At 41.5% G+C, this 26,058-nt stretch overlaps 1 protein-coding gene across 3 annotated transcripts in view; it reads right to left on the bottom strand.

Moving 5' to 3' along the window:
- Positions 1-25,496, bottom strand: part of CDC42 (cell division cycle 42) — a 38,578-nt gene extending 13,082 nt beyond the window's left edge. The window contains exons 1-2 of one of the 3 annotated variants that reach the window (XM_008148120.3): positions 25,417-25,496; positions 1,359-1,513 (exon numbers count right to left, since the gene is read on the bottom strand). In XM_008148120.3, coding sequence (XP_008146342.1) covers positions 1,359-1,463 — 105 coding nt within the window. In that variant the 5' untranslated portion in view covers positions 1,464-1,513; positions 25,417-25,496. Of the gene's footprint in view, positions 1-1,358; positions 1,514-24,449; positions 24,471-25,416 lie in introns of those variants that run through there. The other 2 variants (XM_008148119.3, XM_054720506.1) reach the window with 2 other exon arrangements.
- Positions 25,497-26,058: the final 562 nt, after the last annotated feature.

Here is a 26,058-nt window from a genome sequence, read left to right as displayed (position 1 = left end):
TAATGTGGTTAAGCTCTCAAACCATATTGGTTATTTTCTTAAGTCATACCTAACCCTTTTCCAGAGATCCACATACAAACACATAAAGCACCCACAAGCCCACCTTAAACAGTCATAAAAGTATCAGAAATGTTTACAAGAAAATAATATTAATGGAGACTGAAACACAAAAATTCTGACAGTTGCCCTCACTATGAAACAAGATCCATATTATCTCTAAAAGTCCCCTTCAATCTCAGAATTTATTTCACTTATAATGTCTCCAAATGGGCCAACACAAAAAAATGATTTTTTATTTAATTATACACTTAAATTCTCCCCCTCCAAGAAACCTAATTTTGGTCTACCTCATTCACTTTACCTGCCTTGGGGTATTATAGACTGTCAATTCCAAGTAAACATAATTACCAACATTTTAACAATTCGCCCTCTTAACAATGCTTATGTCTCTGAAGATTAACTTAGAGTACTCATATTTTCTTCCTTTTTACTTACAAACAATATTAATCCACATAGGCGCTTCATAATCCCTAAAACAGCTCACTTAACAGAGGTGGATGTTGCCAAGCCCGGCCAACCCTACTCCCCTCACACACTGACTGGTCATCTGTGTTTAACATAATTATACCACTGGGTTGGTCCAACAACTTGGGACAAACACTGAGTCCCCAAACACATTCTTTCACAAGTGTTCCCCTAAATAACTCTGTCTCCCTGTCTGTCTCTCTGTCTCTGTCTCTCTCTCTCTATTATCTTTGTAATTCCCATTTTCCCTCTATTCTTCCAAGAAGCTAATAAAAAGATTTGTGGGAGAGGACCCCCCAAAGGCTTCTGTTGGTATTCTCATAACAAAAGCAGAGGTCTTCTCCACCCTAAAAACCAGTTTGGAGCTCCATTAGTGCGAAGACAAGAGCTCCATAAGATTCTCTGCTACTCCCTCAGAAGAATAAGTGTAGACATACTACTTTCTCTGAAGTTATAAGACCCCAAAAGCATTCCAGAAGACCTCTAAGCACTGATTAATCATTGGCCAAGATATCAAAAATAAAAAAGTCACCTCATTCCAAGATGTAGGGCATACTTCTCCAAACTGAGAACACCACTCTTTAGAATCTTGTCTACTGGAGTTTTGCCTCCCAGCACTTCTTGCAAACCCTTGTGTCACCCCTTCTGACTTTCCACTGATTTTTCAGCTGTTTAATTTTAAAGTGTATATAATTTACCCATGAGAAGTCAAGATCTTTAAAAACAGGAAACAAAGGCAGACAACAGAAATATTTCAGTACACTCAGAGAAAGAATGTTCAAAAGGATATCAAATTATATGTTTCACTAACAGATGAAAGCCTTTATACTTACAGTCGGTACATACTCAGATGGAAATTTGTTTGTTGTGTAGGATATCAGAAGACATGTTTTACCAACAGCACCATCGCCCACAACGACGCACTTAATTGTCTGCATTGCTGAAACAGTTTTATATCCACTTTAAATATTTCAAATCCAATGATGACCTACAAAAAGATTAAGGATATTTGTTTTATTTATTTGTACTTATATATGTATTGTTTTCTTCACCTAGCAACAGGTTCATTTAGAGCAAAAACAAAACTAGTACCCCAACTACTATCACTGAAAGAACCTAAGGAGAAATAGTGACTTGCTCAAAGTCACAATCTACACTAATAAAAGAGAAACATGCAAATTGACCATCACGCTGCTACGTCCACCAGCCAATCAGGAGGGAATATGCAAATTAGAAGGACAAAGATGGCAACCACCCAGCTGCTGGAGGCGCAGAGTGGCCAGGTGGGGCAGGACGCCTGCTATGAGAGGGAGGGTGGGGGGGGCGAAGGGATCTACAGGAGCAGCACTCCAGCCACAGCGAAGACGGCAGACTCTGGCCAGAGCCTGCAGCAAAGTCGAAGAAGGCAGACTCTGGCCGGAGCGAAGATCTGGGTCCCGGGTACCAGAGGAAAACCGGTGCTGGAAGCCAAGGGAAGGAAGGCCTATTGCATGAATCTCTTCATGCAACAGGCCTCTAGTAATAAATAAGAGTCACGTTGCTAATGCCTGGTTATTTCTACTTAAATGGTGTTCTTAAAAGTTCAAATTTGTGTAAAAAGCAGCATATGTCTTACTACAGTGAAAGAGAAGAGGCCATTTGTATTTCAGAATGAATCCCATTTAGTATACCAAATAGTCTATGAAACTTTTCCTTCAGTTGTATGTGCACACCCGTGTGTGTATACATGTATGTGTACTACACTGCAATATAAAGGCCACTTCTTTAAAGAATGGTCCATATATCCAACCTTAGAGCTACAGTTACTCGGACTATAACCAACAAGGAGCAAACACCACCATTCCCCTGTAAGAGATGAGCAACATGACAAACCAGACAAAGATCAGGGTAATCCCTTGTTCTCAGCAGCTGTTTTAGCATCGGGTTGCGTAGTTACTAATTCAATATCTGTGGATAAAGAGGCCAAAATCTACATTTTTTTAATATATTTTTATTGACTTCTGAGAGGAAGGGAGAGGAGAGAGAGATAGAAACATCAATAAGAGAGAATCATCAATCGGCTGCCTACTGAGGATCGAGCCCAAAACCTGGGCATGTGCCCTGACCGGGAGTTGAACTGGTGACCTCTTGGTCCACGAGTCCATGCTCAACTACTGAGCCACACTGGCCAGGCTCTTAATCTCTTTTTGCCTCAGTTTTCTCATCTGTAAAACAGAACTATTTATATCAAAACCTCACACAGTTGTTATGACGATTAAATAATATAAACAAGGCCTTGCCCTGCCCATTGTGGCTCCGTGGTTTGAACATCAGCCCACACACTGAAGGATCTTGGGCACATAACTGGGTTGTAGGTTTAATCCCCAGCCTCGGTAGGGGTGCATGCTGGAGGCAATAAATCGATGTCTCTCTCTCACATTGATGTTTCTCTCTCTCTCAACCCCTTCTTCCCTTCTTCCCACTCTCTCTAAAATGGAGAAAATATCCTATGGTGAGGATTAAACAAAAAGATTTGGCTTATAGCTCATACTCAATATGCAAGAATTCCTCTACCTAGTGTGTCAAATAAATCAATTCTATCACATTCTTTCATCCATTGAGTCAAAACTTACAATGTAGCCCTGGCCAGGTGACTCAGTTGGTTGGAGCTTCATCCTGTACACCAAAAATGTTGCAGGTTCAATTCCCAGTCAAGGCACATACCTAGGTTGCAGGTTCGATCCCCAGTCAGGGCAAGTATGGGAGGCAACCATTCAATGTTTCTCTCTCACATCGATTTCTCTCTCTCTCTCTCTCTCTCTCTCTCTCTCTCTCTCTCTCTCTCTCTCCCACCCCCCTCTCTCTCTCTCTCTCTCTAAAAATCAATGAAAACATATCCTCAGGTGAGGATTTAAAAAACAAAGCTTACACTGTACTACTGTACTTCCTTCTCTCTTTGGTGAACTATCTAATCAAAGTTTTCATGCTTTGCACGTACCAGGCACAACAAAAACAGAGGTTAAAATGAACTGACTATATTCGCTGCTACTTTAATGACACACACAAAAAAACACGAAATCCACCCAAATATTTCTTCTTCACCTAAAAACTCCTGTATTATTTCTGTATCTCCTGTGTCATTTCTGTATCTATAGAGTAGTCCCTAAAACCAAGTTATCTAACAGGTATTAACAAAATATTTTAGGTAGGGGAACAGACCCTATCACTATCTTTAAACACCAAATTAAGTGCTTTTTTAGTTTACAAATCATCACTGCTTACATGTAAACGAACAAAAATCTGACAGTTACTACCTTTTATGCTTGAATTTAGCCTCTAAACCTGTAATTTCAAAATTATCACACCTCAGACCACCACAGTCAGAATTACCTTGGACTGGGTTTATTAACAATTCAGATTCCTGGGCCTTACCAAATCTCATAAATCAGAACAACACTTCCTATGTAATTCTAATGTACAATGAAGTTTGAGAACCACTTTTCTATGTGATAGCAAGATAAAGAATACCAATAACACAAGAATCTAAGATAAACATTACTGGATTTTAGGTCACCTAGAAATAGTTTCTTAAAGTAGAATTCAAATTATCAAAATGAATTACTGTATCACCCAGGGATTTTACATATTCAGTAATGAAAAATTCATGTTGAATATTTAAAGATCATGACGTAATATACTTCAGAGGTGTTTCAACCTAAAAAGTGTTTTCAAATAATAACAGAGACAATAGCAAACATTTCCTATATGCCACATACTGTCCTAAACATATTACACATATTCATACATTTCATCCTCCCAACAACCCTATGAAGTGAGTACATTATCCCCATTTTACAGATAAGAAAACCAAGTCTCAGTGAAGTAATTAGGCCAAGATCAATGAGTCAGTAAATAGCAGAGCTGAAATTTAAGCCCAAGCAGTCTTGACTGTCAAGCAAGCCCCTGCTCTAAAACACTATACTACCTCGCCTGAGAATTGACACTAATAAAAACAAACACGATCACTGCAAATGAAGTGGCAAGCATATACCCATGACAGTTGCTGGCATTGGAAAGAGGAAGGCAGAAGAGGAAACAAGAAACGGAAGTTCAATTCCTGTTTCTTCACCCTGCAGACAATTACTGAATTTTATTGGGGTAAGGGGACAGAAGAATTAGTAACTGAATTTGCGTTTGCTCTTCCCCTTTCTATATACCACAAATCTTCCATTTATTACGATTCCTGAACTTAACAGCCCAGCAATCTGTTGGAAATTGGTTGTGGGTCTCCTGTTAAGAGCATTGGTTCAGGAGTCAGACTGGTTCTACCACGCAAGCTATATGACCTTAGGCAAGCTACTTAACTTCTCTATGGCTCAATATTCCCTCATCTAAAAAATGAAAATAGTAATACCTTCCTCATAGGATAAGTTGATTAAGATAATACATGTAAAGAATTTGAAACAGTGTCTGGCATACAGTAAATGCTGAGTAAATGTTAGCTATTAATTTTGAATGACTAAAGGCAATTTTAAGTTAATATAGTTTAAAACATCAACAATTCGCCGAAACCGGTTTGGCTCAGTGGATAGAGCGTCGGTCTGCGGACTGAAAGGTCCCGGGTTCGATTCCGATCAAGGGCATGTACATTGGTTGCGGGCACATCCCCGGTAGGGGGTGTGCAGGAGGCAGCTGGTCGATGTTTCTCTCTCATCGATGTTTCTAGCTCTCTATCCCTCTCCCTTCCTCTCTGTGAAAAGTCAATAAAATATATTTTTTTAAAAAAAAAACATCAACAATTCCAACCCACTAAGAAAGGAGCACATAAATTTTATTTCCAAAATAATTACAGTATTCTTTGTACTTACTAAAAATGTAGTCAAATATAGAGCTATCATTATAGAAGTGGTCATTTCAGCATCAAATTCCAATTTAATTAACTATTCTGCACAACATTTGCTATACAGTGTTAATAATTTCATGTACTGCCTGGCCGGTGTGGCTCAGTGGTTGAGCATCGACCTATGAACCAGGAGGTCACGGTGGGGTTTCGGGCTGGGTCCCTAGTGGGGGTGTGCCAGGAGGCAGCCGATTGATGATTCTCTCTCATTATTGATGTTTCTATTTCTCTCTCCCTCTCCCTTCCTCTCTGAAATCAATAAAAATCAATATAAATATATTTTTAAATAATAATTTAATGTATTAAAATATCATCAGATGGGAAGGAAGCAGGTGACCAGAGAAGAAACTTTTGTTTTGCAATATATATACAATGCCAGCTTCAACAACATGGAGAAAACTAGGCCAGACATGTTTGCATATCCTGTGTTAACTTCCTGTTGAAACAATGCCAAGCCCTGGCCTGTGTAGCTCAGTTGGTTGGCACCGAAAGGTTGCCAGTTCGATTCCAGGCTGGGGCACATGCCTGGGTTACAGGCTCAATCCCTGGTAGGCATGCAGGAGGCAGCCAAGGGCAGTCCTTTTTAAACTTTATAATTTGTTTCCAGAGTCCTCAATAAACAGAAAATAATCTTACAAACTTTGGCACTCATTCAAAATGTCAAAGCAATACAGATACTGCTAAAAGTTATTTGCCTAAAAAAAGAACCAAAAGAAGCTTAAATATGATCAGCAGTTTACCTCACTTTTCAATAATAAATATATCCATTCCAATTTGAAAAAATAAATTAAAATTGTAATTCTGTAAAATATCTTTCTATTAGTAAAAAGTAGACAACCCTGTGTTAGGAGAGAGTTCTCCATGGTTTACAGGCTCAATCCCCAGTAGGGGGCATGCAAGAGGCAGCAGATGGATGTTTTGCTTTCACGTTGATGTTTCTCTCCCTCTCCCTTCCTCTTTCCCCCCCCCAAAAAAAAAATCAATTAAAAATATATTTAAAATTTTTTAAAAATAAAGTGTTTTAAAATAACATTTAAAAATCCAATTAGTACATATTTAAATAAGCTATATAATTTTTAATTTCTCAAAACAATTTGGAAAAATTGAAGAGTATGAAATGTATAAAACTACTGTTTCATGGGAAGAGAATGGAAATTACAAGGTTTCCCCTCAAAATATCCAAGATTTGTAGATTTATTCATTCATTCAAGATACCTTTAAGCACTTATTATGTGCTAATCCCCTATACATGGCTAATGCCTGGAACAAAGTTCCTGTTCTCTTGGGGCAACAATCCTAAGTGGGATATACAGACAATAAATAAGCATCAGCCTCATCCTCGCCCCAACATACTTTTTTTTCACAACATTACTGATACTGACACCCTTATAGGTAATATTCCCATTCTTGTCTCTTAATTAAAGGCAATATAATTCTATTCTCTTAATTAAGAACAGGCAAGGAGCCCTAGCCGGTTATGCTCAGTGGATAGAGCATCGGCCTGTGGACTAAAGGGTTCCAGGTTTGATTCCGGCCAAGGGAACATGCCGGGGTTGCGGGCTCAATCCACCTCCCCCAGTAGGGGACGTGCAGGAGGCAGCCAATCAATGATTCTATCTCATCATTGATGTTTCTATCTCTCTAGCTCTCTCCCTCTCTGAAATGAATAAAAATATATTTAAAAATAATAAATTTTTTAAATAACAGGCAAGGAGATACTAGATACACTCAAACCTTCCTCTGTTTCATGCAAAAGACCAGATAACGAAAAATAAGAGCACTGTGCTTATCTCAAATCTCAAATCTGAATTTACCACAGCTCCAAGGTCTAGACAACCTGAGGAAAAAATAGGACTGAATTTGCATCTTCTATCTTATTCTGATCATCTAATCACTGTCAATTGCCTGATACTATATAAATTATCCAATACTGTTTGTTGCTTATTTCAAAGTCTATAACTTTATTCACATCATCTCTCCAAACCATGAATGTCTGGCCTTACAACTCATCCTATTTCTAACCTCACTTTCCATCCCAAAATCCCATCTTATCTGAGTTTCCTTCCCTAACTATTCCAGCTTTCAAAAACTGCCCAAATTCTGCCCTGGCCAGTGTGTCTCAGTGGTTAGCCTGTCAGCCCATGCACCACAGGGTCGCAGGTTCAATTCCCAGTCAAGGGCATGTAGGTGGTTTGCAGGTTTGATCCCGGGTCCAGGTTAGCTGGGGCACATGCAGCAAGCAACCAATCCATCCGTCTCTCTTTTTTTCTCCCTTCCTCCCTTCATCCCTCCCTCCCCTTCTTCCCTTCCACTGTCTCTAGAAATCAATGGAAAAAGTATACTCAGATGATGATGAACAAAAGAAAACTGCCCAAATAAATTCTTAACGCCCATGACAAGGCCCTTCGTAACTCTTTGATCTCGTATCTCATACCCTCTCCCCTTCCCCTCTCCATGCTCAGGCTACACAGATCTCTATATTCCTCAAACAGACAAGGCTCTGTCTGGCCAAGAGTACTCTTTCCCCTATTCTTAAAGCTGTTGACTTCTCATCCTTCAGATTTCAACTCAAATCCCTTCCTCAGAAAAGCACAGGACCCAGAATAATATCCAACCCCCCCCCTCCTTACTTCTATCATATTACCGTTTATTTCCTCTACAGTATGATCACAGTCTATAATTATCTCATTTATTTGTTATACTGCAGCAAAGGAAACAGATAAAAAATAAGAAAACCTCTGTAAAGGCAGGGACCCTGCTGTATTCCAAGAAAATAGCTCAATACTGGACACTAATATGTACTCACTGAATAAATTAATCACACAAGTGACTACTTACTCATGCTGTTTTTATTCACATGTGCGTGTGCTTATTCTAATAGAGAGGAAAAACTAGGCTTATACTTCTTTATCTCCCTCCCAAAGCACCTCATACAGTATTGAGCATATATTAATGGCAAGAAAAAAATTAAAAATTTTTAAATATACATGTTTATTGATTTCAGAGAGGAAGGGAAAGAGGAGAGAAACATCAATGATGAGAGAGAATCATTGATTGGCTGCCTCCTGCACACCCCATCCTGGGAATCCAGCCCGCAACCCCGGCATATACCGACTGGGAATCGAACTGTGATCTCCTGGTTCATAAGTCGACCCTCAACCACTGGGCCATGCTGGCCAAGTGAAAAAAATAACATTTTTAATGTTTTTTTAAAACCCTGTTGGCTAAAAAGCATTGGATTTTTACAGACAAGCACATGTGGGTTCCAATCTTAGCTCCACTTCAATGTGTGGATCCTGGCAAATTACTTCACTTCTATACCTTAATTTTCTCATCTACACAATACCATTCAACTCAAAAAACTGCTATAGCCCTAGAGCAGTGGTCGGCAAACTCATTAGTCAACAGAGCGGCAAACCGCGGCTCACGAGCCGCATGTGGCTCACGAGCCGCAGTTTGCCGACCACTGCCCTAGAGAGTTTGGCTCGGTGGATAGAGCGTTGGCCCGCAGACTGAAAGGTCCTGGCTTTGATTCCGATCAAGGAAAAAGTGCCTGGGTTGCAGGCTCAATCCCCAGGGCATGTGTGGGAGGCAACCAATCCATATGTCTCTTTCAGATCGATGTTTTTCTCTCTCTGTGTCTCTCCCTCTCCCTTCCACTTTCTCTAAACATCAATGGAAAAATATCCTCAGGTGGAGATTAACAACAAAAAAACTGCTATAAAGAAAAATGAGGTAGGTATATAAAGCAACTAACATATCACCTGGCACAGAGTAAACACCTAATAGGGCATTTTATTCTAAATTAAAACTTGCGCCCTGGCCGGTTTGGCTCAGTGGATAGAGCGGCCTGCGGACTGAAGAGTCCCAGGTTCAGTTCCGGTCAAGGGCATGTACCTTGGTTGCGGGCACATCCCCAGTCAGGGGCGTGCAGGAGGCAGCTGATCGATGTTTCTAACTCTCTGACCCTCTCCCCTCCTCTCTGTAAAAAAATCAATAAAATATGTACTTTAAAAAAATAAAAAAATAAATTAAAACTTGCAAAAACCAAAATGGCCTACTACTGTTAAATGAAAGCATCTGAACACTATAATTAAGAGAAAACTCAAAAAAGTCTGTGCTTCTACTAGACAGGCTTATTTGCTAAGTTGATCAATCCTTTTTGAAATCCTGGCACTCTGATCTCAAAGAATAGTTTAAAGGAAACTTCTTATTTGTAGCCAGAGGATTTGGAATGTTATAAAAAGGGTTGTAATCTGCCTCTATTTTAAGATGAGACAAAATAACAGTACTTAATCATACAAAAAGTATTTATCAAGTCAATATGCCCAAGGAAGACAATGTAGAGTAGCAGTCCAGCAGCCCTCAGCTCATATACCCCTTCTTGTGTGACTTTGGGCACGCTACAAAACCTCTTTAACACTATTTCTCCATTTGTAAAACAGAAATAAATCTAACATCACAGGTTGTAAGAATTATTGAGTTACTTCTCTGTACAGTACTTAACACTCAATTACAAGCTCTTTTTATCATTGTGAAGTCACCCAAATAAGCAGTCAATTTAGAATCTGATTATCTAGGCAATCTTGTATAGGGGATTGTGTTTATACTCCATCTAAGTACTAAATGAAAGCCATTCATGTACCCAGGAAAACAATGTGGTTTTAGATTAGGACATAACACACAAGGCAAATGTTTACTTTCAAAAAAGTATCAGAAACAAGACCTCCAAGTCTAGGTCAATACCTACCAAAACTTAACATGTACATTCTTTGACCCTAGCAATTCCATCTTTATTTATTTAAAATTTTTATTGTTGACACTACTGCAGATGTCCCCCATAATTCCCCCCTCTGACCACCTCCACCCAGCCCCTGCTACCACTCCCTTGGCCCTCCCCACACTATTGTCTGTGTCCATGGACTATGCATATAAGTTCTTCAGCTAATCCCTTCACCTTCCTTTATCCAGTCTCCCCCTCCCCCTTCCCCTCTGAGATCTGTCATTCTGTCCTCTGTATTCATGCCTCTGGTTCTATTTTGTTCATTAGAATCCACATACCGGCAGTCCTCAGGTTATGTCGGAGATCCGTTCCTATGGCGCGACGTAACGCGATTTTCGCCATAAGTCGGAACCCACCTACATAAGCACCTATGTCACTCACAAGGAGCACATACACAGCAGTAATGAAGTGAAACAGTAAAAAAAAAATTTAAAAGAAAGATAACAATTCCTGACCCTTATTTATGGTAAATAAATAAAAACATAAAGCACATATGTGCATACACTGAAATGACGGAACTTTTTTTTTATATAAATACTGTAAATGGGAGATGGCGACGTAACCACGAAACGGACCTAAGTCGAGTCCAACGTAACCCGAGGATGGCCTGTATTTGTGAGATCACATAGTATTTATCTTTCTCTGAATGGCTTATTTCACTTAGTATAATAATCTCCAGGTCCATCCATGCTGTTGCAAAGGGTAAGAGTTCCTTCTTTTTTACAGCCTCGTAATATTCCATTGTGTATGTGTACCACAGCTTCTCCACTCATCTACCAATGGGCACTTGTGCTGTTTCAAGATCTTAGCTATTGTAAATAACACTGTTATGAACACAGGAGTGCATATATTCTTTCTGATTGTTTTGGGATTCTTAGGATATATACCCAGAAGTGGTCTCAATGGGTCAAAAAGCAGTCCCATTTTTAGTTTTTTTAGGAAACTCCATTCTGGTTTCCACAGTGACTGTACAGTCTGCATTCCCACCAACAGTGCACTAGGGTTCCCTATCTCCACATCCTCGCCCACACTTGTTGATTGTTGTGACAATTCCATTTCTAAAACTTTCTCCATGTATGCAAAGAGGTAGACACAAGGATATTTATCAGTCTTGCTTGTAGGAACAAGACAGGAGACTACATGTATGTGCACCAACAGGTGACTGGTAAATTAGGTTATAATGTAAAGTAATATCCTATAATAAAAGACTAATATGCAATCGACCGAACGGCGGAACAACCAGTCGCTATGACGCACACTGACCACCAGGGGGCAGGCGCTCAACGCAGGAGCTGCCCCCTGATGGTCAGTGCGCAGAAGCTGGGCTCACGGGCTGGTGAGTACAGCGGTGGTGGCAGGAGCCTCTCCCACCTCCGCAGCAGCACTAAGGATGTCCGCAGTCAGACATCCCCCCGAGGTCTCCCAGACTGCGAGAGGGAGCTGGCTGGGCTGAGGGACCCCCCCCACACACAAGTGCACAAATTTCATGCACCGGGCCTCTAGTTATACTATAAACTATTATAAAGAATGTGCTATCATGCCTATTATAGACTGAATTGTGATCCCAAATAAAGTGACATGTTGAAGCCCTAACCACAAGTACCTCAGAATATGACTAACTGTATTTGGAGATAAGGTCTTTAAGGTAACGTAAAGTCATATTGATGGGCCCTAATACAATGTGACTGGTGTCCTTATAAGGAAATTAGGACACCAAAGTAGAAAAACGAACACAAAAAAACAGATGAGTAGCGATAGCTGGTTTGGCTCAGTGAACAGAGCGTCAGCCTGTGGACTGAAAGGTCCCAGGTTCGATTCTGGTCAAGGGCTTGTACCTCGGTTGCAGGTTCCTCCCCTGCCCAGGCCCTGGTCAGGCACGTGCAGGAGGCAACCAATCGGTATGTTTCTCTCACATCAATAGTTCTCTCTGTCTTTCCCTCTCTCTTCCACTCTTTCTGAAAATCAATGGAAAAATATCCTCAGGTGAAGATTTAAAAAAAAAACAAAACAGCTGAGTCCAAGTCATTAAAGACTGAAAACTAGGCAGAGTTTTCATTTAACCTGGGTGGTGAACAGGAGGCTATCATTTCTTTATTAACCATGAACAAGTCTTAGTGTGTGTATGTTTTTAAGAGTATCAATCTTATACCTGTATTCCAAGGTGGACAACCAGATAAAGTAAAGGAACTCAGCTATGAAACTACTTTAATAATCCAAGACTTAAACAAAAGTCCTACACTAGGGTAAGAGCATGGAAAGAGAAAAGAAATAGTTGAGTGGTTTGAGGGTGGAGAATGGGTTTGTGTAAGGAAGTGGGAAATTATAAGGAAGTTTCTTAGTCTGGGGAATAAGTTTGTACCACAGATAAATGGGGAAGTTAGAAGAAATCTATTATGTTCTTAAGGCATTCTTGTAAGAAAACAGCCTTTTCAGATTCAGTGGACAAATTCTGTCCTAAGTCTATCAAGGATGAAATCATGTGCCAGCCAGTATAAGAAATCCTACATACAAGCATACATTTGCAGCAAAAAAATAAAAAATAAGTCACTATCTTACCTGGGCAACACACATCTTATCTGAGAAACCAACTACAAAACTAACCAGGATCAAGACTTTCTTTGTTATATCTTGTAATGCAGAAGTACCTACATTCAGATTCTCATACAGTCTGTTTCATAAACCACAAACCATTTTTTAAAGAACAAGACAACATGCCGAAACCGGTTTGGCTCGGTGGATAGAGCGTCGGCCTGCGGACTGAAGGGTCCCAGGTTCGGTTCTGGTCAGGGGCATGTACCTTGGTTGCGGGCACATCACCGGTAGGGGGTGTGCAGGAGGCGGCTGGTTGATGTTTCTCTCATTCGATGTTACTAACTCTCTATCCCTCTCCCTTCCTCTCTGTAAAAAATCAATAAAATATATTAAAAAAAAAAAAAAAAGAACAAGACAACATTACCAGGATTCTGAATCCAGCCCTGGCCAGTATAACTCAGTGGATTGAGCGTCGGCCTGTGGACCAAAGGGTTCCGGGATCAATTCTGGTCAAGAGCACGTACCTCGGTTGCAGGCTCCTCCCCGGCCTGGGCCCTGCCAGGCCGTGTGCAGGAGGCAACCAATCAATGTGTTTCTCTCACATCAATGTTTCTGTCTTTCCCTCTCTCTTCCACTCTTTCTAAAAATCAATGGAAAAGTATCCTCAGGTGAGAATTTAAAAATAATAATAATAAAATAAAAAAGATTGTGAATCGAGGCAGTCTACCAAATTTTGATGTAAAATCTGTTGTTAATGGGGCAAACGTATACAGAAACATTCAACCATGTACTTGAAGAAATAACTGGACAAAGAATAATTGGAGATACTGTAACAGTTGCACCCAAGACTATGTCCACAGAGTGCAAATGACATGACTGCAGATGTTTCAGCTTGGTTGCACAGCAGTAACTGTACAGTTCTATCCACTAAAAGAGAATGAGAGAAACAAAAACAGAGACAGAATTGCAAAGACTGAAAAATAACAAATATGTGTTGACAACAAATCTGTGTTTTTTTAAGAACATATTTTTGTGGATTTCAGAGAGAGAGGGAGAGATAGAAACATAAATGATGAGAGACAATCATTGATTGGCTGCCTCCTGCACGCCCCACACTGGGGATCAAGCCTGCAACCTGGGGATGTGCCCTTGTCTGGAATGGAACCCAGGACCCTTCAGTCCGCAGGCCAACGCTCTATCCACTGAGCCAAACCAACTAGGGCAGTGGTCGGCAAACTCATTAGTCAACAGAGCGGCAAACCACAGCTCGCGAGCCGCGGTTTGCCGACCACTGAACTAGGGTAACAAATCTGCTTTTTAAGCACACTTTAAAACCAAGGACAACACCATCAAAGCACAAACTTCTGCCTTGACCATCAATTGTTTGACATGAAAATTATTCACATACACTATATTTTGGGAAACTAAGCTCCTATAATGGTACTCCAGATACATTATGAAATACAGTTGCTTAATGTCTATTTTAATGTTTTTATTGATTTTAGAGAGAGGAAGGAAGGAGAGAATGAGAGAAAAAAAACAATCCATGTGAAAAACATCAATCCACTGCCTCCAGCACCCATCCCAACCAGGACGGCAACCTGGGCTTGTGCGGCCCCTCGGTAATCGAACCAGTGACCCTTCAACATACAGGACGATGCTCAACCAACTGAGCCACACCAGCCAGGGCTACTTAAGGTCTATTTTTAAACATTTCCTATAAAAGTAAGCACAGCAGTATTTGCCACTGATAAAAAGTGATCACAGTTGCACCCTCTAACTAAAATTCTCTTGCCTTGATGGTCCAGGCACATCTTCTATAGATCTTAGCTCAAATCTCATTTTGGAACAACTGTACCTTTTTAAAATGCAACCCAAGCCCTAGCTGGTTTGACTCTGGATAGAGCATCGGACTGAAGGACTGTGGGTTTGATTCTGGTCAGGGGCACGTACTTTGGTGACAAGCTCAATCCCTGGCTGCGGGAGGCAACAAATCAAAGTGACTCTCTCACATCAATGTTTCTCTCCTTATCTGTCCCCCTCCCTTCCACTCTCTCTAAAAATCAATGGGAAAATATCCTCAGGTGAGGATTAACCAAAAAAATAATAAAATGCAACCCAAGTTCTACCAAGCCCTAAAGCATTCCACTGTACCCCACCACCAGCCCTCCCTCATCTTCCCCCACTTCATTTTTCTCCACTTATCTCCAGCTCATACACTACTATGTAAATTTCACGGGGACAGAGATTTGCTTTGGTCTATTTTATTCACTGCTACATCCCCAACACCCAGACACAGTGACTGCCACACAGCACACATTCACAGCATTGCTGAATTCATAAATTAATAAGATAGTATGGAGTAGCCCAGCCGGAGTGGCTCAGTGGTTGAGCACTGACTTATAAACCAGGAGGTCATGGTTTGATTCCCAGTGGGGCATATGCCCGGATTGCAGGCTTGATACCCAGTGTGGGGTGTGCAGGAGGCACCAATCAATGATTCTATTCTCTCTCATCATTAATGTTTCTCTCTCTCCCTTTCCCTTCCTCTCTTAAATCAATAAAAATATATATATATATATTTTTAAATAGTATGGATTAGAGATGCAGCAAGTCAAAAACATGTTCTTTGGACTCAGAATACACCCTTTAATGTGTCCTTTAGGCTCCTAAACCCTCCCGTATTACTATCTGAATAAAGAACAAATAAATTTTTTTCTATATCCTTCTGAAGGAGAAAAACCCTATTTCTAAGACATAAGTCAAATCTGCAGTCTAAACTAGCTAAAGTGGTTTAACACCAAGTGTTTGAAGCCACCCAGCATCATTTTAGGGAATAAACAAACTGTATCATCATGAGCAACTCTATTCTGGAAATGCACAGATCTACCAACTTTTAAACCAGGAAAAAAAAGATAACACTCTCCTAAAAAAAAAAGCAGTATCCTCCTAAAGTATATGTATCACATTGTATTTACAACTGTATCAGAGTAAAATAGTTAAGGTAAGCAATCTTACCCTTAGACATTTTATAATTAAAATATGCCTCCAATTTTGAAACAACTCACTCAGATTTGAATCCATTAAAAGTGTGTAACAAATTTAAGCATCACATAATAGCCAAAGAATTATCTCCACAACCTGTCTTCACAAAAATCTTTGCCATTGATTAGCTCTATTTTTATTTTATTAAAGATTTTTTTAATTGATTTTTAAAGACTGGGAAAGGGGGGAGGGAGAGAGACATCTATCGGCTGTCTCCTACATGCCCCTCTCCTGAGGACCAAGCCCTGACCAGGAATCAAACAGGCAACCTTTTGGTGCACAGGACAACTGAGCCACAAAGGCAAGGGTGATTAGCTCTATTTTAAAAGCTGCTTGTCTTAGATTTCTTTTCTTAGATTTTTGGGTGGTTTGGTTTTTTTAATGTTTGCAGAGAATCATCTTACCATCATATTTTAAGAGCTTGAGAGGCAAATTTGCTAGTATAATTTATAGGAGAAGAAATGATAGCAATTTATCCAAATGAAAGGAGAAGAAATTTGGTGTCAGCAGAAAACAAACTTGGATCTTCAACACAGGTCACATGCAGGACATGAATTAATCTTGATCCTGAAGAAAGCTTAATTACCAAATAGCAATTTTAAAAAAACAAAAACAAAAACTGAGACAGCCCTAGCCGGTTTGGCTCAGTGGACAGAGCATCATCGGCCTGCAGACTGAAGGGTCCCGGGTTCGATTCCGGTCAAGGCCATATATCTTGGTTGCGGGCACATCCCCAGTGGGAGGTGTTCAGGAGGCAGCTGATCAATGTTTCTCTCTCATCGATGTTTCTAACTCTCTATTCCTCTCCCTTCCTCTCTGTAAAAAATCAATAAAATATATAAAAAAAAAAAAAAACTGAGACAGCCCAACTGGTGTGGCTCAGTGATTGAACATCAACCCATGAACCAAGAAGTCACTGGTTCAATTCCCGGTCAAGGCACATGCCCAGGTTTCGGGCTAGATCTCCAGTAGGGGGGGCATGCAGGAGGCAGCCGATGGATGTTTCTCTCTCTCTCCCCCACCCTTTCTCTCTCTTAAAAAAAAAAACTATAAAAACATTTTTTAAAACTTTACATTCTAATTGATAATGTGAATTGTGCCCCTCCAGTTAGTTTCTTCTGCACGCTCCATTATTTTCTGACAGTTACCTTTTAAATTTTGCACACAATAAGATTAAATTTGGCCTCTATTGTGCCAATTCCCATTTCCTCTTGTGTTTTAAGTGCAAACTAACATAAGTGAACATAACATCAAGTAGTGCACAGATATATGCATTTGCTTGATTCGATTTGTTGCGATCTTATCAGGTTAGAATTGTAATTGCACCATCTATATATATATAAAAGGCTAATATGCTAACTGTCCAACCCTCTGACTGGTCACTATGACGCACACTGACCACCAGGGGGCAGCCGCTCAACGCAGGAGCTGCCATGACGCGCACTGGCCATTTACAGAGAAATGGCACTGCGGACTTGGTGCCCACAAAGTCACACTCGGCTTCCCCCAAATGGAACCCAGGGCCTGCCACCACCCCGGAGCAACAGCCCACCAAATCGCAACCAACACTGCCGAGACTCCATGGTGCAAAATACGGCCCACAGCCCAGCCCAGTCCGAAAACGGTGCCTGTGGGTGCTGAATAATGACGTCACATAGCAACACCTGGCTTCCTCTCCCTAGCAACTAGCTTCCTTGCAGTTTCTTCAGCCCAGGAACAGGACTTGCTTTATAGCCAGGTGGAAACATTTTACACTTTAATCAAATGTCTGTAAAGCATTTTCCCGTGCCTCATCTCATTTGATCCTCACATAAGTCCTGGAGTAGGTAGATAGGAGACTCGATGGAATCCTATTTTCTTTTCATTAGCCAGAAAACAGAGATTTAGAAAGCTTATAAACTTGACCCGACTGAAATGAAGAAATGGTAGAGCTTGAAAACAACTTCAGGTTTTCTCACTGCATAGAATATAGTCAAACACTGCTGCAGTTAAATATTTTACCCTTTGTTCTCCTTGCATGATCTATAATAATAATCTGCTTCGTGTTGATATTTACTGCTGTGTTGCTGACAATTACCTGAAAGAGAAGTTGGGGTGCTTCACTGGGCTGGAAAAAGTGTAGCTAAATCAGAAAACAGGTCTAACTAAGCAAGTTTATTCTATATATATACTGGTAAAAGGCTAAGTTGACTTGTGCATGCACGATACATATAAAGCTCTCGCTAGCGCCAACCGCACGCATGTGTTTCGATCTGTCATTGTCAATTGTGAATTTGGTTGACACTTCTATTATAAAGGGCAAATAGCGATATTAAAATATTTCTTCTAATTAATTTCCTTTCAATATGCATTAATTCATGCACCAGGCCACTAGTTTTGTAGATAAGGAAGCTAAGTATATTAGTGCACTTTTAACTTTTCAAAACAGTGTTGAAAAATTGCAGTTTTCTTTTTTTAAACTGAGTTTAAAAAGACTAAACCATTCTTTCAAAAGAAGCATCTAAATGTGTACCTAATTTTGTATATATGCTTAGGTTTTTTTTAGCCAATAAAAAAAGTTGCTATCAAAAAGTTTACATTTTAAAATCTAGTAATTTATTGCCCTGGCCAATTTGGCTCAGTGGATAGAGCAACAGCCTGCAGACTGAAGGGTCCCGGGTTCAATTCCAGTCAAGGGCACATACCCTGGTTGCAGGCTTAATCCCCAGTGGCAGGCATGCAGGAGGTGGCCGATCGATGATTCCTTCTCATATTGATGTTTCTATCTCTCTCTCTCCCTCTCCCTTCCTCTCTGAAATCAATAAAGATATATTTAAAAAAAAATAAATAAAATCTAATAATTTATTTTAAAATTGTAATGTTAATCTCAAACTCCACAATAAAAATATGGTTTTCTAGGAAAGTAGTGTGATATATAGTTAAATTCCACTTCGGAAGATTCCAAAACTGACCTCTCAAATAGTGCTCAGCTGGTAAAACAAAGGTGTATTATAATGAAAAATCCTGAAACCAGATGCTTTGTTAAGAAACTTTATTCTTTACTTCCGACTCCTCTTCATCTACTTTTAAACAGATTTAAAAGTAAACCAAAAAAAGTTACAAATATTCTTAAACTGCCAACCAACAAAGCAAATGGTATCTGAAATCTTGCTTACGCTTTCTTCTACAAAATGTATCCTTTTCTTACACTCCTTAACACAGTCTTCTTTTATTCCTTCATCTCTCCCTTGTTTCATTGGCTCATTTGATCTGTCCTCAATCTCTTGTTTCCACAGGAGTAGCAAACAGTGATAATCTATTTAGCTGAAAAGGATGGCTGTGGTTTAACTTCCAACACTAGATGGTTTCATATTGCCACTTGGGACACAGAGAATGGACACAGGTGTGACTGAGACAATGATCCTACAGCTCTTCTGGGGTCTTCAGAAACTCCAGTCAGCCAAGAGCAGCCTCATCCATTTACTACAGTGTGACATTTTCTATGTCTGCCTTGATTTCAAACGAGTTAGGAAGCACTACTCTAGAGTGTACACTGCAAAGAGATAGCAACTGGTGAATTTCTCCTACACCAAATACTTTAAAAGAAAAAGGGAAAAGTTATTAGAAAAAAATTCAATTTAGTCCTTAAAAAATAATAATTTTTCAATATGGCAGCTAAGACTGACTAGATTTTTGTTACTAACATCTTCCCTTGAGACTAGAGATATGGTTTACTTTAAAGAAAGCATGCCCGGCCGGAGTGGCTCAGTGGTTGAGCATTGACCCATGAACCAGGAGGTGGTGGTTCAATTCTCAGTCAGGACACATGCCCAAGTTGCAGGCTCAATCCCCAGTAGGGGACGTGCAGGAGGCAGCTGATCAGTGATTCCTTCTCATCACTGATGTTTCTCTCTCCCTCTCCCTTTCTCTCTAAAATCAATAAAAATATATATTTAAAATATGTTTTTTAAAAGCAGCCCTGACCAGTTTGGCTCAGTGGATAGAGCTTCGGCCTGTGGACTGAAGGGTCCCGGGTTCGATTCCGGTCAAGGGCATGTACCTTGGTTGCGGGCACATCCCCAGTAGGGGGTGTGCAGGAGGCAGCTGATCGGTGTTTCTAACTCTCTATCCCTCTCCCCTCCTCTCTGTAAAAAGTCAATAAAATATATTTTTTTTTAAAAAGCAGAAAACTTTTTACATTTGACCAGCTAAATGCCAACTTTGTATTTACCATGTTTTCATAACCATGAATGATCCTCTTCATAAAAATTAGTTTCCAATAAAATGTCATTTGAATTCAAATGTGTTAACTGATACAATAAACTAGAATTTAAGATTATCTAGTTATCAGTTAAGTGGGCAATGGCATTTTAATAACTAAACATTTGTTCCTGATAATGAGTACAGGATGAGATGATTCTACTATAGGTAAGAAACTATAATTCCTTTAAAAACCAAATAGGTTTCACATTTACTTTAAGACATGATCTTTGCAATAAATTCTGATACACTGATTACATTTAACTAAGTAGGGGAGAAACTAAGAATAAAATACTCAACATTGTTTCTGAAGAGGTGCTTCAAACTTTAACATGCATAAAAATCACGTGGGGGCCCTGACCGGTTTGGCTCAGTGGATAGAGCGTCGGCCTGCAGACTGAAGGGTCCCAGGTTTGATTCCGGTCAAGGGCATGTACCTTGGTTGCGGGCACATCCCCAGTGGGGGGTGTGCAGGAGGCAGCTGATCGATGTTTCTCTCTCATCAATGTTTCTATCTCTCTATCCCTCTCCCTTCCTCTCTGTAAAAAATCAATAAATAATTTTTTTTTAAATCACGTGGGGGGGTCATGTTAAATGCAAATTCCACTTCAGTAGGACTGTGATGGAGCCTGAGATTTCTAATGAGCTCCAAAATGATCCTTATGCTGCTGGTCCATAGACCACACAAGGCATACCTGGGACCTTGCAACTTTGCTTCTATGATGATGATTGAGATAATGGACAAAAATTTAAAACAGGCAACCATTTCCATTTCATTTAATAATTTTTTTTTATATATATATTTTATTGATTTTTTACAGAGAGGAAGAGAGAGGGATAGAGAGTTAGAAACATCGATGAGAGAGAAACATCGATCAGCTGCCTCCTGCACACCCCCTACTGGGGATGTGCCCGCAACCAAGGTACATGCCCTTGACCGGAATCGAACCTGGGACCCTTTATTCCGCAGGCCGACGCTCTATCCACTGAGCCAAACCGGTTTCGGCATCATTTAATAATTTTATAATAATAATGGTTTCATGAGATTAATCTGGGGGGAGAGATGGTTATTAAAATATGGATGTTTAGGGAAAATGCAGATAGCTGCTTAAAAGTGGCAGCCTAAGAGAAGTTGTAATAATAACAAGAGCAAACACCTACACAGCACTTACTATGTGCCAGTGAATTGTCTTAAGTACTTGCCACAGATTAACTGATTTGATTCTCATAACACTGTGAGGCAGGGACCATTGCTAGTCTTATTATTCAGAAGGTAAACCTGAGTCACAAAGACATTATTTAGGTTGCACATAACTAATAAATAGCAGAGCCAGGATTTTAACCCAGGCAGTCGGTTTCAGACTCTACACTTTTATCACTGTACTAGCAGCGTTTTTCTGAAGAACACACAGCAGCAGAATTAAAATGGCAAATCATAATGGCTTACTTTTGGAGAAAAGATGTAAGTGTTAAAGTGTAGCGTTAAAGCAGAGGGAGCAACAAAGTTCTCTTCAGGTGACAGACCGCCAATGCTTGGTGAATGACTTAACCATATATAGGTTTTTGCTATATTAGAAACTGTTCTGGACTTCAGCATAGCTAAATATTTGAGAGAGAAAAATCTTTCCTCAACAATTTTTTTAATGAAATACCATTTGGTGGCAAAACACCTGGTTTCACTTCATGAAATAAGTAGTTTGAGACCAATGTCCCAGGGGCAATTAGTGAAGAAGTTTTGATATCCAGGGCTTTTAACAGCAGCAGTGGCAGACACAGCTGAAATGGCAAGTAATGAAAATTGCTTTACCAAAAATATTTTGGACTGAAGAGATAAGTAACTAAAAGTAGAAACTAGTAAGGGACAAAGCATAACATGACCAGGAACTTGATACTGCTGAGTAGAGGAGAAGTGGCAAAAATAAGCTGCTAATGGCAAAGAAATAGAGGATACTTCAAATCAACTTTAAAAAAGAGAGAGAGAGAAAGGAATGAAACAGACTGAAAGGCCCCGGGTTCGATTCTGGTCAAGGGCACATGCCACATGCTGGGGTTGCAGGCTCCATCCCCAGTAAGGGGTGTGGAGGAGGCAGCCAATCCATGATTCTCTCTCATAATTGATGTTTCTCTCTCTCTCTCCCTCTCCCTTCCTCTCTGAAATCATTAAAAATGTATTTTTTTGCCGAAACCGGTGTGGCTCAGTGGATAGAGCGTCGGCCTGCGGACCGAAGGGTCCCGGGTTCGATTCCCGGTCGGGGGCATGTACCTTGGTTGCGGGCGCGTCCCCGGTGGGGGGCGTGCAGGAGGCAGCTGATGGATGTTTCTCTCTCATCGATGTTTCTGACTCTCTCTCCCTCTCCCTTCCTCTCTGTAAAAAGTCAATAAAATATATATTTTTATGTATTTTTTTAAAAGTATGCAGAAAGAAAAGGTTAACCCTCAAACATCATCAAATTCATTCATCTGACAAACATTTCTAGGGATACAGGGGTAACCAGGGAAGTCAAACCCCTGCCCTCATAGAACCTATATTCTAATGGGGGAAACTAATAGATTTGGAAGAGAATACTGAATATTGAAGGCCTAGAATAAAGCTCTTTGATACAGTGGGGTATATAGATCCATTTATGGGAAATAAGTTCACAAAATATTAAGCACTCCTTCTCCTGCTGCAGAGGCCCTATAGCCTGAAATGCACATTGTTTCTTATCCTCTTGAAAAAGACCCTAAAACAATAAATAAATGCATGTAAAATGTATCTACAAATTAAAAGTACAATCTGACCTTTATTTCCAAGAATACCTATAAATACTACTCCCAGATAGGCACAGTAAATTGTACCTCAAAGTTTTCCAAATGTGAGAGCTCCTGGATTAATACATTTTATTAGAGTAACAATTTTAAAAAGAACTAGAAATGTTTTTCTAATAGACCATAACATTTTAAGTGGAAAAATTATCCAAATAAAAAACAAATCTTAAGTTACAAGACAGTCAAGATTTGGTCTCAGTGGGCTTTAAGAATCTGATTTTTTTTTAAGAGAGTGGAAGGAGAGGGAGGAAGGAGAAAGGGGGGGGAGAGAGAGAGAGAGAGAGAGAGAGCGCGAGGGGAAGAGAAAAGAGAGAGAAAGAACTATCAATGTGAGACACATCCATTGCTTGCCACCCACATGCACCCCGGGGACCAGGGATCAAACCTACAACCCAGGTATGTGCCCTTGGCCAGAAAACAAACCCCAACTCTTTGGTTCGCCAACGCTCTAACCACTGAACACACTGGCCAGGGCTCTCACTGATATTTGATTTAAGCCCCCAGAATACCCTATCTATAACAACTATCTTAGATTCCCGAAAAAATAATTTGAACTGAGTACAACTGTTCATTATTATGTGAAAACATTTTAAGAGGATGTGATATTTCTTAGGTCCTGAAGTAATTACTAGAAAATAGCTCATTTTTAATACTCAGTTAATTACCAATCTCACTGCTTCAGTGTAAACACTGTAAACTCAAACTATTCTGCTATATATATTTTAAGAGGAAAGATACACGTTGATATACGTACATTTAAACGTCTTAAATATAGAAGATTCAAGAAACACGACAGCAGGTAAGTGTTCCATTTTTACATTCTTAAAACATAATGATGGCAAACATATTTCAGAAGATCCAAGCTCCACACCTATCCAATCTACAACACCTATACACTACAGAAAGCCGATTTAAACCTACACTTCTTTTATGCGTTTCCTAACAAGCAATTTATTCTCTCTATACAAATGAGAAACAATAGGAAAGTACTTGTTCCAACAAGAACTGCTTTTACAATGCATTACACAATTGGATCTCACTTGCTTTACAATGCTAACATTTTTTTCTGTGCTACTGTACCCTGTAGTCCATGAAGGATGTACCTAACATTCTGGGGAACAAATACTGTGATCCAAAAAGTCTGAAAATGTTACTCAAGTTTTCTTAGTTAAAAATCCAAAACTCGTTTTTAATTACAAAACTAAAAGTGTAGCAAGCAAAGATCAGGGGTGATATGAACTGATTCTCTTTTCCCTTGTCACAAAAAGCACAGGATAGTCGACGTAGGTAAGCACTCTGCATCAGTAAGTCATACAGGAGTCCTTAAACAGTCTAGGAAAGTCTCTCTGGACCAAAGATGCTTCTACAAATAAACTCACTTCATTGAGTACAAAGGGATCTTTAAAGGCATGGCCCTCCTAAGTGGCTGTACACGGTGTTGTCTTACGCTTTATTCCCTGGCACAAACTAATCTTGAGATTTTAAACCTTCCAGGCTTTTGGGTGCATTTGAGACGACGGGGATTTGAAAAGATCTCTGAATACGATGCACTGAGAAGCAGGCAGGATATCCAACTAAGGCTGCAAAATGCTGTCTTAATTGGGTGAATCCCTGGCTTGCAGGAGTTAAAACTCTCACCCCTTATATTGCGATGACGTAATCTTCCACACTGCATTTCTCTTGGACTTACAGGGGAGGAAAAAAAGCAAACGAACAAAGAAAATTTCCCCCTAGTAAGAGGAATTAAGAAAGTGGCAGAAAGACAGTTTCGAGAGATGGTTAGGTAACTCCCAGAAAGGGAAGCTCGGCTGAACAGGCAGAGACAGAGTTGGAGAAGCAAACGGAAATGGCATTAGGAACTCAACCTAAAGCAGAAATAGAGAGACTGGAGAAACGGGGATCAGACCCACCCCGCCCGGACCAAGCGTCGGAGGCGAGGCTGCGGAGAGGAGCCAGTCGCAGGCAAAGCCCGGGGGACGGCCAACAGGCCACCCTCTCCCGGACCGCCACTTCCCGGCCGCGCCGGCAACTCCGCTCCCCTCCCCCCGCCCGCCGCAAAATGTCCGCGGCGGCGCCCGGCGAAGCAGGAAGTTGAAGCTCCGGCGCTGGGGCAAGCCCGGCCGCCCGAGCCACAGGCACTCCCGCTCAGCCCGGCGCCCGCGAGCGGCTCCAAGGCCCAGGCCCACGACGGCGCCCCGGCCCGCCGCCCGCCCTCGGGGCCGGCCTGGGGGAGGGGAGCCCGGGCGGCCGGGATGGGTGTGACCCCTTCCTTCCGCCGCTGCCCGGTGACAACCCGGCACCGCCCGCGCCCTCAGGCCGGCACCCCGCATCCCGGCCGCACTCCCCTGGGTGAAACGGGCGCCCCCCACCTTCCTCGCCGGGACCCTCTCCCCTCCGTTCCCCGAGAGAACCCCAGACCCGCGCTCTCCCGCACGGCGCCGCGCGATCCGGGCAACCCCACCCCCACCCCGCGACCCGCGCTCCCAGGCTTCCCCGGAACCCAGAAGCGGGGTGTCCCCGCGGACAAGGAGATGCCGGGGCGGCACAGTAGGGACGGGACAGTTGGGAAGCCGCTCCCGCGGGGAGCCTTGGGCCCCGCACTCACCTCAGCCTCTCCGCCGGGGCGTTGGCAGCACTGCGCGGGGTCTCCTCGGCTGCCGGACAGGGGCACGCGCTTGACGTCAGCACGCAGGCGACGCACGGTTGGGTACCCGCGGAAGTGGGCGGGACCGGGAGGCAAACCGAGGCCGAGCGAGGACCTGAATTCACTCTCCGCCGCGGCTCGGGCTGCCTGTCGCGCACGCGCCAGCCGACGCGGCTCTCGGTTGCGGCTGAGCGCACATCCTTCTGAGATGGTTTTGTTTATAATATGTAAACGGCCGTTTGCAGAGTGCTTTCACTAACATGTCTTCTGATCCTTGCATTCTGGTGAAGTACAGTATTATCTTCCCTAGTTTGCAGAGAAGACGGAAACTACCCAGAGGAAAGGGACTTGCGGCAGACCACACTGCAGGCGAGATGGCCCTGTGTCCTGTGGGTCCGCTGTGAGAGCTGAACCGCTCTTCTCATCTCTGCCTACACCCCAGCCTCCCTGCCTCCGGCCACAAAGTCTTCTTTTGGTTTAGAGACTTCCTCCCCATTGCAAGGCCTTGCATTCACTGTTTCCTTGCCTGCTCCTCTTCACACGCCCTGTGGTTGGCTCTCAGCCCTCCCTGATCACCCTAGCCTCACAGCACCTGTTTATCTG

The sequence above is a fragment of the Eptesicus fuscus genome, chromosome 9 (genome assembly GCF_027574615.1).
Source record: "Eptesicus fuscus isolate TK198812 chromosome 9, DD_ASM_mEF_20220401, whole genome shotgun sequence".
Classification (NCBI taxonomy): Eukaryota; Metazoa; Chordata; class Mammalia; order Chiroptera; family Vespertilionidae; genus Eptesicus; species Eptesicus fuscus.
This window is presented reverse-complemented; position numbering and strand designations above follow the sequence as displayed.